The sequence below is a fragment of the Podarcis vaucheri genome, assembly GCF_965113315.1.
Source record: "Podarcis vaucheri genome assembly, chromosome: 3".
NCBI lineage: Eukaryota > Metazoa > Chordata > Lepidosauria > Squamata > Lacertidae > Podarcis > Podarcis vaucheri.
This window is the reverse complement of record NC_138761.1, coordinates 41,693,948-41,710,580: the sequence shown is the minus strand read 5'-3', so window position 1 is coordinate 41,710,580 and position 16,633 is coordinate 41,693,948. Positions and strand designations below refer to the sequence as shown.

General features: G+C 41.6%; 1 protein-coding gene and 1 long non-coding RNA gene across 2 annotated transcripts in view; both read left to right on the top strand.

Annotated features, from left to right (window-relative positions):
• The window catches only part of LTBP1 (latent transforming growth factor beta binding protein 1), a 186,046-nt gene that overhangs the window by 72,020 nt on the left and 97,393 nt on the right, over positions 1-16,633 (top strand). Inside the window, 1 exon segment of the mRNA XM_082216221.1 lies at positions 254-531. Within this exon segment, the coding sequence (XP_082072347.1) occupies positions 254-531 (278 nt within the window).
• LOC309528660 lies at positions 15,716-16,464 on the top strand. The gene is made up of 2 exons (XR_014217865.1): positions 15,716-16,053; positions 16,340-16,464. It is a non-coding gene; the product is annotated as an uncharacterized lncRNA (long non-coding RNA).

Here is a 16,633-nt window from a genome sequence, read left to right as displayed (position 1 = left end):
CCCAGATTACGAATCTACTGCTCTTAACCACTACACCACACTGGCTCTCTGGAGGGCCAAAGTTGAGGAATCCTGATCTAGGAACACACCTGCTTCCTCACTGTCACAGTGGGGATCCACTTCATTTTACCCCCCTCTTGCTGCCCCTGGGCCAGTCCCATTTCATCCCCTAATTTTTTGTATTGGCGGAGCTTAACAACAACCATCCTTGTTTGGAGTTTTTCTATATTTTCCCTTCTGTTTCTTTTTCCAGTGAAATTTCCTCCTAACATTGTGAACATCCATGTGAAACATCCCCCTGAAGCTTCAGTGCACTTTCACCAGGTTTCAAGGATTGATAGCACATCAACAGGACAGAAGGCAAAGCCATCGCAATCAGGACATTCCCAGGTTTCTTATCAAAGTCTACCATTTCAGAAGACCCAGAAAGTGCCATCAACCTACTCTCACCAGCATCCTATTTCGCATGTGTATCCTATTTCTGCTAAAACCCAGCTTGGGCGATGCTTTCAGGAGACTATAGGGACACAGGTAAGAAATGTAAATATTATTGGTAAGTGAATCAGTTGGTAACCCAATCATGTTTTAGAACTTATGTCTGAATACAAATGTTTACTATAGGTTTCATAAAAGTCTAAAGGTTTGGGTTCTGGCAGGCTTTCCTTCAGGAGAGAGTTCCTAACTAAGAAACCTCTGCTGTTTGCTGTTGGTGATTTAACTTATTGGGCAAATGGTTTAGGGCTTATCCTGGGGGTGTGGGTGTTTTTTATTAAGCATGTTAATTCACATAAATTAGACAAAGTTGCTTTTGAAGTACAATGGGTCCGGTCCAAATCTGACTCTTTTGAATGAGGTTCTCTTCAGTGGATTGAATTATTCTATGAAGCGTACTGGTATCACTGCAGTTGACAAAGCATCAGCTTTATGTACATACAACTTTGAGAGATGAATTGGAATCTGCTGCTGTTGATCCTTCCAGAAAGGCTGTAGGGACTGGACATTCTGAATGGGAATATATGATGCCTGAAATTGTTACTCTGTTTGCTCTTAGATCTGGGAAGAGTGTGATACCAGCATTTAACCTACTATTCTATGAATTGCGTTAATTAACCTTGAATAGTCTTGAAGAGTATAATTCTTGGTTTAGAGCAGGAATGAGGAGCCCATGGCCTTCCAGTTGTTGAACAACTCCCACCATCCCTACTAACTGGTCCTGCTGGCTGTGGCAGATAGGAGTGGGAGTCCAAAAACATCTGGAGGGCCAGGGGGTCTGCAACATTTTTGTAGAAGACCTTAATACTATTAATCTTTTGAACCCCTTGAATCTCAGTGCACAGCTCAGAGTATTAATATCATCATAAAGCTTAGAGTATTACAATCAGAGGTTATTATTCCGTAGCAATTATATTCAAAAGAGAAGAAAAGAGGGGAGAAGAGAAAATAAGAGCTTAAGAAAGAGAAGTCGGAAATGGGGGAAATAGAATAAGATTTACTGGAAAGTCCCAGTATGAACTTCACCATCATCTCACTATCCAATTGCCATCTTGATGCGTGTTTACGGAATACATCTGGCACAAAGTAAGCCCTGGGCTTGACGCCAATGTTGGCTCTGTGAAAGTACCCAAAGGAAGAAAAAATGGCAAAGAATAAAGAGGCTACGATAGGGGAAACTAAAGAGAGAATATAGAGATGAGCAGGGAGGGAAGAGAACTTGTTTTGAACATTTTATTCATTAATTCCAGAAGGGCAATTTAAGCTATTTTAAAAAAAAGAAAAATTGGCATACTGCAGGTAGGCCTAAAAGCCAGGTGTTCAATAGCAACAACATGGGCCATATTTGCCATGTCAGAATTCATTTTGTGGATTTGATTTTGCTCTTCCAGTTTTTTAAGTGCTGTTGTTACTGAACTAAATTCCTTTTTTTTTTTGGTAAGCAAATCCTATTATATATGATATATAGTAACCTCTTCACACCTAAACATATATAAATTTATTATTACTTTAGAAGAGTAATCTCTCACACATGGATACTGATCCAAAACTCCAAGAGGGCTCCAAAATGTTTACATAGATTCGTAATCCCCTTCACTGTGCAGCTCTGTGTGCAATTCGGGGTATATGGAGATGGTCTGACTGTTGCAAAAACTGGAGAGCACAGCTCCCACATATATCAACAAAAATATTAATGGTGCATCAATATGTACAGCTAAATCTGTTTACAGTTGCAGTCAGACAAATATTGTAGATATTGTATAGTGAAAAATAATCAGGACAGATGAAAGTAAATGCTTCTTAAGACAGCACATAAGTAAACTAGAATTCATCACCTCAAAAGGTAGTGATGTCCACCAATTTGGGAAGGCTCTAACAGGGATTAAAAAAAAGTATTCATGAGGGATAAGGCTAGTCATGATGCCTAGATATATATTACCTCACAGACACTGGAGGAGAGAGAAGTAATATAAACCTTGATTTACAAGTGGCTGTGAAGTACCTAGTGACTGTGACCAATTTCCCTATCATTTTGCCAGTTCCAGTCCTTCTGGTTTGACTACTTTGGTGGATCCACTCTTACAATCAAGAATCACAGGGTTGGAAAGGACCCTGAGAGAACATCCCACCAAACCCCAATGTTCTATCAAGTTCTATAGTTGTAACAATCCATTGAAGGCTCTGAAGCACTGAGCTCTTTAAGAAAGTTTATCTTTGAATTCCTCTCCTTAGTTTCAACTGTTTAGCTATGGTATGCAGAGTGTGAACAGAAGATTCTACGTAAACACTTCCTGTGTGAGCTCACTCAATCACTGCTTTAGCTTTTTTGCAGTGGACCTTTGCGTCCTAGTACAGTGGTACCTCGGGTTACAGACGCTTCAGGTTACAGGCTCCGCTAACCCAGAAATAGTACCTCGGGTTAAGAACTTTGCTTCAGGATGAGAACAGAAGTCGCACAGTGGCGGCACAGCAGCAGCGGGAGGCCCCATTAGGTAAAGTGGTACCTCAGGTTAAGAACAGTTTCAGGTTAAGAACAGACCTCCAGAATGAATTAAGTTCTTAACCCGAGGTACCACTGTATTCTAGGATTCCTGTTGCCAACAATATAGTAAACTAGAATACCTGTAATTTTGCTTAGTTTTATCTATAATGTCTTGAATTTTATTTTTAAAAATCTGACACTTCTAGACAGTGAATAGAGTGCATGCAAATTCCGTAACTTTGCACCGCATACTTCATAGAATTGAGGAGAACTTAAATATTGAAGAAGGGTGATCTGAAAGCTGTAGGAAGCACACGGATTTAGTTTTGGAAACTTTCCATTACCACCCTGACTCTGGTCTTCTGCCCCAATTAATTGCTCTAATAGCATTTAAATTTGATCCAGAACTTTTCATGTGATCTTCTAGAATATTTTGGTTTTGTGTGTAATGAGAGAAATCCCAAATTCTATTTGTATTACCTTGAGACCATTTTAATATTAATATCTTACTAAGATTTGGATGACTTCTCAAGATAAACAGATGAATTTATTTTCTTGACATATTTAATACTTGCTCTGATGCAACTGGTGGGAACATATATGGGTTACCAACCCCACCTCCCCATTTTGTATTCATTTAATGTAATCACTTCAAATGTTTATATCTGTGCTGGGTAATCTCCATAATACTACTTTGCTCAGCAGTTGTCAGTGTTTATGTATTTTCTTGCATGGTGGATTTCTTAAGTTAGATTCGGTGCTCAAAAATGTTTTATTAATTACTTTGGGATCAGAGGTGATTTTACTGTCTGAAAACGAGACTGGTAATATAATGCATATGTATGTCTTGGCAAAGTATATAATCTATTGCAAGACCGGATTAGTCTTGTGACTTCTATCCAGCATTACAAAAGTGTTGTGTTTATTAGATTCTTAATTTATATAATGTGTTGTAAATATATAGTCTTGTGTCTGAAGACATTAGTACTATATCAGTTTGTGCTTATATTCTGTAACAATTTTAACTCCCGTTTGGATGATCTAATTTGGATATTTCCAGTCTTCAAGTATTAGAAACCATCCATGATATTGTATAATATTTTGATGGACTGTATTCTGTGTCATTCTTAAACACGAGTTTCCTTTTTCCTTCTGTAAACAAGATTTATTTATTTAAAGCATCTTTGCCCTAGTATTCAGCCTATGCAAGGGACCCAGCACAGTTTACCAACATAAGAGAGTCACTGCCCTCAGGCTTGCAATCTAAAATATGGTGCAGAAGGAAAAAGGATTGGGAGGGAGAAGCAAATCCCAGAAAGCAAGGAAATATAAACTTAAATAATTATGGCCTTTAGTGACCTGCTTGGTAATTCAGCAGGTGATGGAAGCCATTACATTTTAACACTCTACGATTCATCTGCGATTAATCTAAAAGAAATGAAAAGCAAACTTTTTATTTCCTTAATCTGACCATGAGTTCTAGTGGTTCTTTTGCCTGTTTCCCTTGATTTTATCCTTATTCTACCCCCTTCCTGCTGAAAAACGAGACACACGTAGATTTCTGCTTCTGGCATAGTTTCAGATAGAGCTTTCAGGAATAATCAGCACTCTTCATCTATTAAAATCACAACCACTCCAAGGCAGAACTTTAAAATGTAAAGCCTAATGTCTTGGTCAAATACTTCTGTTACTGTATGTTCTCCACATGTGGGGAAAAACACCTCTGTACAGGAGGAAAACGTGTTGCTTCTTAGCTCAATGTCGCTGTGTGCCGCTGTCCAAATTACACTTGTACCAGAGAGTGTTTGTCATGCCATCCTATTTGACTTTGATCTCCCTGCTCTAAGGCAGTGCCTGTTCAATCAGTTTTGCCTTGGATTCCATTTGGGAAGAAGGGTTGCACAACAAAATGGTCTGCTAGGAGACTAGGTAAAGGTAAAGGGACCCCTGACCATTAGGTCCAGTCATGGACGACTCTGGGGTTGGGGCGCTCATCTTGTTTTATTGGCCTAGGGAGCCAGCGTACAGCTTCCGGGTCATGTGGCCAGCATGACTAAGCCACTTCTGGCGAACCAGAGCAGTGCACGGAAACACCGTTTACCTTCCCGCCGGAGTGGTTCCTATTTTTCTACTTGCACTTTTATGTGCTTTCAAACTGCTAGGTTAGCAGGAGCAGGGACCAAGCAACAGGAGCTCACCCTGTCGCGGGGATTCGAACCGTCAACCACCTGATCGGCAAGCCCTAGGGTCTGTGGTTTAGACCATAGTGCCATCCGCATCCCTTGCTAAGAGACTGTCTTGATGCAATACTGTTAAAATTATTACTCCCGTCTGGTGTAGAATGTGTATGGAGAAGAGGTTGGCTAGAGCACATGTTGCACAGGCAGTTGTGCATAGAAAGAATTACAGTTAGAAACCAAACCCACAGAGGCAGGTTTGTATAAAATTAAGAAATGTTAGACAGTATGCCATTTGGTATGGAGTCAATTATTCACCGCATTTGATTAGTGCCAAGACAGCACCAAATGCATATTCTTTTCATTGGATTCTTATCCTGTTCCACAAAGTCAGGCTGCACTTGAATAAGTGAGCTGTTCATAAGAAAACCCATTTGAATACTTTCCCTAAGTCTTGCAGTTTCATTTTAAAATTAGAATTTTAATGCTTCTTCCACCCTGCCCGCTCCATCTTTGTTCAGTATTCTGGGATAAATTGGGTAATTCCACCCACAAAAGTTGGTAGTGGAGCAGTGGAAAGGAACTATGTGGGAATAATTCTGATCACACATCCACTTAGATAAGTCGGTATAGCATTGCAGCTTAGCATTGCAACACCACCATTTGTGGTGTTGGTGACATCAATATTTTATCTAATTATTTGTTGAAATTTCCCCTAACTGTGATAAATTTCTTTCTGCTCCATTGAAGGGAAATGATAATTAGCCCACGTTATTAAATTCAGGGGTTTGTTGGCAAATGATGCCAACAGAATTATACAGAAGTTGGCTATTTTTGCATTAGCTCAAACTGCAAGTGGACCTTGTTAATTCCTAAACAGTCATACCATGGGTTACAGACACTTTGGGTTGCGCGATTTTGGGTTGAGCACCACGCCGAACCTGGAAGTACCGGAACAGGTTACTTCCGGGTTTCCGCACTTTGCACATGCGCAGAAGCGCTGAATCATGACCCATTTGTGCGCAGACGCGGCCCTGCCGGTTGCGGACTCTGCGGGTTGAGAATGTGCTTCCCGCATGGATCACGTTCACAACCTGAGCGTCCACAGTATACTTGACTTGTTTATTACCTGATTCTTCTGATATGGAAGGTTTCTTTGTGTTGGTTATTGATAGAACAACAGGTATGCTCTCATTTGTGTGTGTGGTAGATGCTTTTTTTAAAAAAAAAATACTGTTTGTGCTTTGCACTAAAATAAAGGAACTGGAGGCCCCTCGACTGTCCTTGGGTCCAGTATTGGACCACTTTGACCGGATATCTCCAGCCGATGTGGACAGATTCCTCCAAGCTGGAAAGCCCACCACCTGTCCTCTTGACCCGTGCCCGTCATGGCTGATTAGAGCGTGTCCAGACAAGGTGCGGGCCCCCCTGGGGGATATCATCAATTTGTCCCTTGGCACCGGGATATTCCCAGGGGAACTGAAGGAGGCGGTGGTGTGTCCGCTCTTAAAGAAAACATCATTAGATCCCTCAAATCTATCCAATTACTGCCCGGTTTCGAATCTTCCATTCCTGGGTAAGGTGATTGAGAGAGCGGTTGCTGCACAGCTTGGTAGGTTTCTGGATGAAACATCTGCTTTGGATCCATTCCAGTCTGGCTTCCGCGCTGGTCATGGGACCGAGACGGCTCTGGTCGCCCTAACAGATGATCTCCGTAGGCAGCTGGATCGAGGCGGGTCAGGGCTGCTGATTCTTCTAGATCTGTCAGCAGCCTTTGACATGGTCGATCATGAACTCCTGGACCACCGCCTTGCCGACGTGGGGATCCAGGGCACAGTCCTTCAATGGCTGCGCTCGTTTCTCTCTGGTCGGGGACAGAGGGTGGCGTGTGGAGTGCCTCAGGGTGCGATTCTCTCCCCGATGCTTTTTAACATCTTTATGCGCCCCCACGCCCAGCTTGTCCGGAGTTTTGGGCTGGGTTGCCATCAGTATGCTGATGACACCCAACTCTATCTGTTGATGGATGGCCATCCTGACTCGGCCCCAGACACACTGACCAGATGTCTGGAAGCTGTGGCTGGATGGTTACGTGGGAGCCGGTTGAAGTTAAATCCTTCGAAGACAGAGGTCCTCTGGCTGGGGCGGGACGATATGGGATCGAGGGGGCAACTCCCATCTCTTGCGGGGGTGCAGTTAGTGCCAGCACCGTCCGTTAAGAGTTTGGGTGTAATCTTCGATACCTCCCTCTCTATGGAGGCGCAGATTACAGCTATAACAAAGGCGGCATTTTTTCATCTCCACCAAGCTAAGCAGTTGGCCCCTTATCTCTCTCGCCCTGACCTAGCCACTGTGATCCATGCGACGGTCACCTCCAGACTGGATTATTGTAACTCGCTCTACGTGGGGCTGCCCTTGAGACTGACCCAGAAACTCCAGCGGGTGCAGAATGCCGCGGCGAGACTCCTTATGGGGTCTTCGCTGCGAGATCACATTCATCCGGTACTATACCAGCTGCACTGGCTCCCGGTGGAGTACAGGATCAGGTTTAAGGTGCTGGTTTTAACCTTTAAAGCCCTATACGGCCTAGGACCCTCGTACCTACGGGACCGCCTCTCCTGGTATGCTCCACAGAGAAACCTACGGTCTGCAAATAATAACATCCTCAAGGTCCCAGGCCTCAGAGAGGTTAGGCTGGCCTCAACTAGAGCCAGGGCTTTCTCGGCTGCGGCTCCAACCTGGTGGAATGCTCTGTCACAAGAGACTAGGGCCCTGCTGGACCTGACATCTTTCCGCAGGGCCTGCAAGACAGAGTTGTTCCGCCAGGCCTTTGGTCAGGGCGCAGCCTGACTCCCTCCTCTGGCAACCTGCACAGAATTTTGCTTAATTGGTTGCCATCAATTTGATTTTAATTAATTTTTATAATGAAATATTTTTAGATTATGTGACTATTTGATTGTTTGATTATTTGATTGTTGTTAGCCGCCCTGAGCCCGGCTTCGGCTGGGGAGGGCGGGATATAAATAAAATTTATTATTATTATTATTATGCTCATTAGTAAGCTGTAGTTTCTGAGTGAAACAAATAATTGGATCTGAACTGTGCATTCATAATCAATATGATCTATGGATGCTGCAGTACAGAACTGACAAGATGGTAACATGCTGGCTGTTACCTCAAATCACTAGACTTGTATTAAATATCTTTTAAGGGCTGGCTAAGACAAATAGCTGTGGTGAAACTGCTCCTGGATTTGCCATTTTAGATTGCAGGTACAGAATCAAATGACTGATTTATTCCCCATAGAATAATATAGTGCTTTACACAGAGGGATTGTGTCAGTCAGCACTGGATTGTTCCTTACACATTATTTTTGAATTATAGTTTTATATTAGGAATGGATAAATCTGACCCTTTTGCTTTCTAGATTTCTCATTTTTCTAACTTTACTTCACCCCTTTTCGACATCTGTTTGTGATTTAAATTTTTTAGAAGTCTGCATGAAGATTTCTATGCACTTTCAGACGCATGTCACCTAATAAACAGATTTTTGGATGTAGATTTCCCTAATAGAAGGCATTTTTCCACATTTTTCTGTGTGAAGCTTTCTGTAATACACACATTTTTGGATGCTTTATATGGTTGGAGAAGGACATTAAAAAAAATTGAGTGCAAATTTTGAAGGATACCTGTGTTTAGTTTGTGTATTACCGGTATTTTGGAAAGTATGAATTAGGTAGGCTTACATTTAAATGTGAAATAAACAAATTTCTTCCCATTCCCCATTTTGTGTTGAACTGCATAATTATTTTTATTGAATTGTCTGTTTCTGCCTACTGATATTGTCATATGATTACCGGTATATTGGTAACAGTTCATATTTGTGAATCACTTTGAGTGCATCTTTGTTTTGGAAAAGCAGCATACAGATATCAAATCAAATGAATGGTTCTTGGTTTTGAGGGATGTTGAGAAGAATGAAGTGCATAGGGCCAATGGGGAATTGGAATTCAGAAGCAGAAATTGAGAACACAACATTTCTGTGCCATCAGTTTGTGAGTTTCTCAGTTCATTTAGTATTGGGATGTGTGGGTGTGGGTTTGTGTGAGAGAGAGAATATAGGGTTGGAGGTTAAAAAAAATGAATAAGAGGAAAGGAAACTGCTTTGGGATGGTACTTCCTTTTCGTGCAGGTGTACAGCATTTTTCTTTGTTGGAGTCTTGATGTGTTTCCTTTAAGGAGGCAGGACAGTGTTTCATATTTTAAAATTTGTTGGCTGTCATACAGTTTGTTGGCACTGGAAAATGTATTTGCAGCAGCAGCTATGATCCAAAAGTAATTCAATTGTAGTCCACAGGCTGGTTTTTTCCGTACCATTAAGAATATTGGTCAACTCCATGCCTATACTTTGAGTCTTTTTGGAAGCCAAGAAGTCTGGCAGCTTAGAGCACTGGTCAACTGAGTCTTATTAAAAGCAAGCAAACAAGCAAGTTTATGTTTCTTTTCCTTGACTCCCTCCCCTTTCAGCTGCTTTTCATTTTAATTCTAATAAAAATGCCTTTATTATGACATACAATATCTTGTTATTCCTCAAAATATGTTTATAGCGTCAGTGATACAGACAATAAAGTTTGTACTGCTAATGTGTGCCCTATTAATTTTCCACATGATTAATGAGTGTTGAAATTGTTATGGGACGCTTGAATGTAGGAGAAATATAATTTAATACATATGTCTACCATGTGTCAAGAGTTTATGTATTAAGGCTCAGTTTTTTAAAAAAAATTCAATATATTTGCATCTGTTTGGCTATAATTGCTGAATTTGGGTGTAGCCACTGATATTGCTTAAATTGGATAGTATTAATTTAATTCACTTAATGCAGGGGTTTTCATTACTGAGGACCACACAATTTACTTAGGCTGCAGCACCTGCTATGTTGTAGAGACCAATGCAGGAGCGACATGTTTTATAACTAAGACAGTTTGCATGCAATTTTATGCAGATATTAGATGCTAAACAGTAATAATAATAATAATAATAATAAATTTTATTCATATCCCGCCCTCCCCAGCCGAAGCCGGGCTCAGGGTGGCTAACAACAATAAAACAGTACAAAAGTACAGCATAAACAACACTCTAAAATCATTCATTATAAAATTAATTAATTCAAGCCACTGGCAACCATTGGGCCAGAGCTCCGCGAAGATTGCCGAGGGAGGGAGTCAGGCTGTGCCCTGGCCAAAGGCCTGGTGGAACAGCTCTGTCTTGCAGGCCCTGCGGAAAGATGTCAAGTCCCGCAGGGCCCTGGTCTCTTGTGACAGTGTGTTCCACCAGATCGGAGCCACGGCCGAAAAAGCCCTGGCTCTAGTTGAGGCCAGCCTAACTTCTCTGTGGCCTGGGACCTTCAAGATGTTTTTATTTGAAGACCGTAAGTTTCTCTGTGGGGCATACCAGGAGAGGCGGTCCCGTAGGTACGAGGGTCCTAGGCCGTATAGGGCTTTAAAGGTTAAAACCAGCACCTTAAACCTGATCCTGTACTCCACCGGGAGCCAGTGCAGCTGGTATAGCACCAGGTGAATGTGATCTCGCAGCGAAGACCTCGTAAGGAGTCTCACTGCAGCATTCTGCACCCGCTGGAGTTTCTGGGTCAGTCTCAAGGGCAGCCCCACGTAGAGCGAGTTATAATAATCCAGTCTGGAGGTGACCGTCGCGTGGATCACAGTGGCTAGGTCGGGGCGAGAGAGTAGCTGGTTGATGTGCTTATTCTACAGCGTCCTTATCTGGAATTTTTTGCTCTTGAACAGAAAAAACCCCTCAGTTTGGATTTGGTTTTTGATTAAAGATGTGAGCTCCATGATAATATCTATAGGAGCACTGTTCCAAAGCTGTGGTCCGCATAAAAACTAAACACATATGAGCCACGCCCACTTTGACCTGTGGTGTGGCAGCACACCTACACTTTGGCATCTCCTGCCTATTGACACCAGGCAACTGCCTTTGCTGTACTCTTTTCAGCACCTTGTTAAAACATCATTGTTTAGGCAAGTTTATTGAGACATGTAGAAGTTACATGTGTATCTTCTGAGGATTTCAATCATCTTTTGAATGTTTTAAAATAGCTCTTTTAATGGTTTCTTCTCATGAATATTTTATACTTTTGTAAACCACTTACGAGTTTTTCTAATAATCAATACATAAATTTTGTTAAGTAAAATGAATAGCTGTGGGACCGTCAGGAGGGCTTCTCCTGATGATTGCAGTGATCTGGTCACTGTATAAAGGACAAGGCAGCCCTTTCAGTAACCTGGTTCTAGATCACTGAGGACTTTGTACACTAACACCAATATTTTGAACCTAGCATAGTAATATACTGGCATGTACTTGGTAATGTACAGAGGAAAGATCTGTCCATTTGCAGGCAGGTTTTGCAAACATTTCTTAGGGAAGGTAAATCATATTCATTTCATTGGTCTCCCAACTATATTTCAAACTGCTACATTGTAATTTACCATTGTTATTATTTTAGAAAATATTATTCTTCAAGTAAAATCAGATGCTTTGCACTTTTTGAAGGACTTTTCCTCAAGTGTAGTCAAAATATCTCATAAAGTAGAATAGTTATAATTGCCTGGAATTCCTTGAAGCTCAGGGCTTGGTTTCAGGAGGTCTTAAGCAAACACTGTCAGAAATCTGCATGGATATGTTTACTTTGCCATATCAGTGCTCCATAATATCAGAGGATTAAATATGTATCAAATAGCAAAAGCATCAAACACTGTTTTAATTAGTTGATAAAGGAAAATGCAGTGATTGTTGCTTGCTTAAGAAGAATGTTCAATGGAAGCCAAAACAAATGCTGTACAAGTTCTGGAGAAAATCTGGAAGTATTTAAGGGTTTCTCTCCTCTTCATCTGAGACTATATAGGTTTATGTGCCAGTGTTGTATTGGTTGGTATTCCTCAGCATAACAGTCAGTTATTCAGTAAGGAAATACGATAATTTTATCAGCAATACAGCTAAACAAGTCTTTGTACTTTATGTATTTTAAAATGAAAAATGAGGGAAATGACTTTGCCTGCTCCGCGGAGAGTTCAAGGGTGTGTCTGTTCACCTTGGAACTGACATTATTGTGGTACACGAAATGTATAGCCTCTGAGCTGAATCTTAAGGTCACGATGGCTTACTTCACAGACAAAACATCACCTGATTTCAACGCCATTCAAACATGTAATATCACTTTATTGTTGACTATATTTTTATGTTGTTTAAATAAAAACACACAACAAAAGGCAGCAAATGGGTCACAAAACTGCAGGAATCCACCAAGGCTTTCTGATCCTCACAGCCAGTGTGGTTTGGCACTGCTGTGATGCTGTTCATCATGGTGAGAGCCCTTTCCTGAACTCGCTTAGCTGTGCTGAAACTGATGGAGACTTGGGCGGGGGCATTGTTCTGCCTCCTTTTAGGCAGCCAGTGCCTGACTTGGTAACAGACTGGAATAGCTTGAAATGATGCAGGGATTCCTGCTTCCTTGTCCCGCAAGCAATGTTTCGATCTTAATATTCTGCTTTACTCTAATCAGTCAATCTGTTTCTTCTAACTTTAGATGCTCATCAGCGCTATGGGATTAGTACAATAGCTTTACTGTTGCCAGTTTTTGTTTTGTTTTTAAAAAATCTTTACAGTAGCAAACTTAAATTCCCAAATGATTGTGTGCTGGATATATCCCTGCTTATGGTTTTATGTGGAAATGTGCAGCAGTTACAATCTCATAAGCAATAATTTCCAAAGTCAGTGCAAGTGATACCACACCTAAACCAATATTGAGGTGATATATTAAACTTCCACAGCAGTTTAGTTTATTACTAAATGATCCATTTTTTATTCAGGGTATTCAGATATCACTGGCCCAGTCCTGTGAACTGTGGAACTAAGGCACCACCATAAGTTTAGGATCTCAGAACTGGTACAATCCAGCGGTTCAGTCTGTCTCCTTTCACAAGCAGTGCAGCGCAATGCCAACAGCAGCAACCTCTGTTGACACTAACTGGGGTGGCCCTTAAAATGTGGCACTAAAATGTGTGTCTCGCCAGCTATCTTAGATATTGGATCACCTGCTTAGGTTCACAACTAGTTAAAGAGAAAAATGCAAACATGCTAAAAACCTAATAAATATTATACGTCAGCCAACCTTTGCCAAAATTAAAATCAGTGACAGCCAACAGAGAGCCTTTTAAATAAGAGTGTATCATCATCATCATCATCATCACCATCATCACTTCTGCTGCTGCTAATATTATCACTGTTACTATTTTATTTTGTTACTCACCCTTCACCGTGAGATCCCAGGCAAGTCGCAACCATGTAAAATACAACATTAAAACAGTTTAAAACAAATCACAATATAGATCACAAATGTCAATGGCCAGGGTAAAGAGGTGAATCTTCAGCATTCAACAGAAAGCTTCCCAGCTTGGGGGCTGCCTCAGAAATTGCTCATTTGTCTTCCACAAGCTTTTGAAGGTAGAGAAAGTACCAAGAGGGGCTCCTCTGTTGATTTTAACTACTACTAGGAGTCAAGCTCTTCAGCAAACTAACCAGGTGGACCCTCCTATATAAGGGATTTGATGGGGAGGGTGTCACAACTAAGCAGCAGGCCATGCTCTGATAACAGCCAGATTTACATCTAGAAGTCATATTACTTCTGTTCTAAAGCAGCTGCACTGGTTGCCAGTTTATTTCTGAGACCAATTCAAGATGCTCGCGTTCCTGTTTAAAGATCTACACCACTTGGGCCCCAAATATTTGAAAGGCTGCCTCCTTCCTTCCTTGCATTCCATCCTGGGTGTTGGTCAGTAAAGGAGGCCCTCTTGGTTGTTCCACTACTCTTGGCAGCTTGAGGAGTTGGTGGCTCAGGAAAGGCTCTGTGGTAAACCTCAGCATTGAGGAACTCCCTCAGAGGGGCATCTGATATCATGCTTTTTCAACCTCTGCTTTATGCTGAAGACTGACCAGTTTACCCTGGCTTTGTGACAGTTGAAAATATGTTTTGTGACATTCCTGAACACTGTAAATTAACCTGATGATTGTTGTCTGTGGTTGGCTGTTTTTATTGTGTTTTCAGTTATATTGTTTTGTTGTTGTAACCTGCCTTGGGACCTTATGGTGAAGGGCAGGTAATAAATAATAGGAAAATAACCTTATTTTATGGATCTCATTCTGTGACACTTTAAAAAATTGTCTGTCCTCCTTAAGTAATATGTCAACATCTTTTTTAAGTTAAAAATGTGGTATTTATAAGGTTTCAGGAGCTTTTGAGGAATAGGCTAGGAGCGAATTTCAAAAATGATTTCCTTAAGAGTTAAAGCACCAAAATGCAGTGCAATATAAAAGCATCCTTTTTACTGATGGAAGACAGCTATTCAAATAGTGAAGAAGAGAATGGTAGATAAATATGGCACAATTCATACTTTACCTTATAATTTATTTGTCTGTCTTTATTTGAGTCTTCTCTATCCCAAGGGCCCAGTACTGGTTGTACAAAAGGCAACATTGTTTATTACTTGCAGATCTGTCCAAAATTGAGTCAGTCAAAACAGAATTTAGCTTTAAGACCGGTCTATTTCACAGAATGAAAATCTCTTCCATCTGTAGAATATGACAAGCAGAAGCTACAAAATTCCAAGACTCTGGATGGTTCACAGAAACACCAGTGATTAAGCCTGAGAACATTTAGTACTACCCACTCAGACAATAAAAGAAACCTTCAGATTTCAGCCATTGAAAAATGTGAAGTGGATGAATCAAATTCATTATTGCTCGTTGCATGAGTGTTTTTGGCAGAAAACTTCAAATCTATGGCTAAGACTTTAAATTTTGCTTGCATTTGTAGCACCTCAAATTTTATTCTCTAATGAACACTTCAAAAGATACTGGCCAATAACAATGGGTAACATTTACCACATACACACATGAAACTAAGTCAAGAACAAACAGTTCAAGAGAACTGAAAGAGTAGTAGAAACCAGCAATGCAGGCAGTATAACATGGGCCAGCAATTCTTGTGAATGCAGCAGCAAAGAAGGAATGTTAGGCAATGTATTATGTTTTAGTACAAGGTACCAGATTGGCTGGCTCCCTTGTCATGCCAAAAGGATTTCAAAGAGTTCCCAAATTTTTTGTTCCCACCATTAAGTCATTTGACTGATCCATCAAAACCACACTGACTTCTCTGGTTATGTACTGGTACTCTGTATCAGTGCTTACTATCTATACCAGGGGTCGGCAACCTGCGGCTCCGGAGCCGCATGCGGCTCTTTAACGCCTTTGCCGCGGCTCCGGGGCGGAGGCGAGGGGAGGAGGCGCATTTTCCGCAAAGCCATTTCCGAGCTAGAGAGGAGACGGGGTTGCGAGCTAACCCCTCCCACACTCCACTCGCGGGGGCTGGCCTTTTGCCCCCGCGAGAACAGGGGAATCCCCGGGCGTCCCTGCAACCCTGCCCGCCAATCGGTGGGGCCGGGGAGGCGTGGCCTAGCCCATTTAAGGCCAGGCACGACCGGGGACCGCCCTCTTTGCCCCGTTCCAGCTCGCACCCTCTCCCTTCCTTCCCCTCGCGGTGTGTGGGATTCCACTCCCGGCAGTCCTTCTCTGCCGTCCTCGCTGCTTTCCTCCCCCCCGCTTTTCTCCCTCTCTAGCCTCCTCTAGGCGTGGGTTGAAGCTGCGGCGGCCATTTCTTTAAAGGGCACCGATAAGGGAAAATCGTCGGCGCCATCTTTGTGGGCGCACGTGGGAGTCGCGGGAGCGGCCATTTTGGTTGAGGGCTGTAAGCAGGCTGCATTGAAAGGGGGCATGTAAGCTGGTCACTGTTTTGAAGGGGAGTGAAGAACACACACTCAAAAAAAGGTAACTTGTTAATTTAACGTTTATTTCTATGAGGAGGAGTAATTCTGAGGGGTCAAACAAAAAAATAATTAAAAAGTGTCAAAAAAAGTTATTTTAAAATGACGAGGATGACATTGGGCCCTCATTATTAATTATTATTTACATCAGGCACTGATTATGATTTATGGTACACTGGGGCCCTGATTAATTTTCTATGGCATTTTGGGGCATTGATTATTGGACATAGCAAATTTTGCTATGGGGCCCTCTGATTTCTAGTTACGTCCCTCTTTTGGACCCCCGATAGGCCAGCCATGGATAAAGGCAAGAAAAGAAAAATTTCTGAAGAAAACAGAATGTTTAATGATACATGGACAGAATCATTTGCCTTCTCTACTGACAAGACTGGTTTACCAGTATGCTTAATATATGGTGAGAAATTTGCAAACAACAAAAAGTCAAATATTGCAAGACATTTCCACAATAAACACACAGCCTTTGCTGAAAAATATCCAGATGGAGATGAGAGACGAAAAGCCATTGCAGAACTTATGAGGAAGGTTGATAGGAGCAAAAATAATTTCAAGAATTGGGTGAAGTC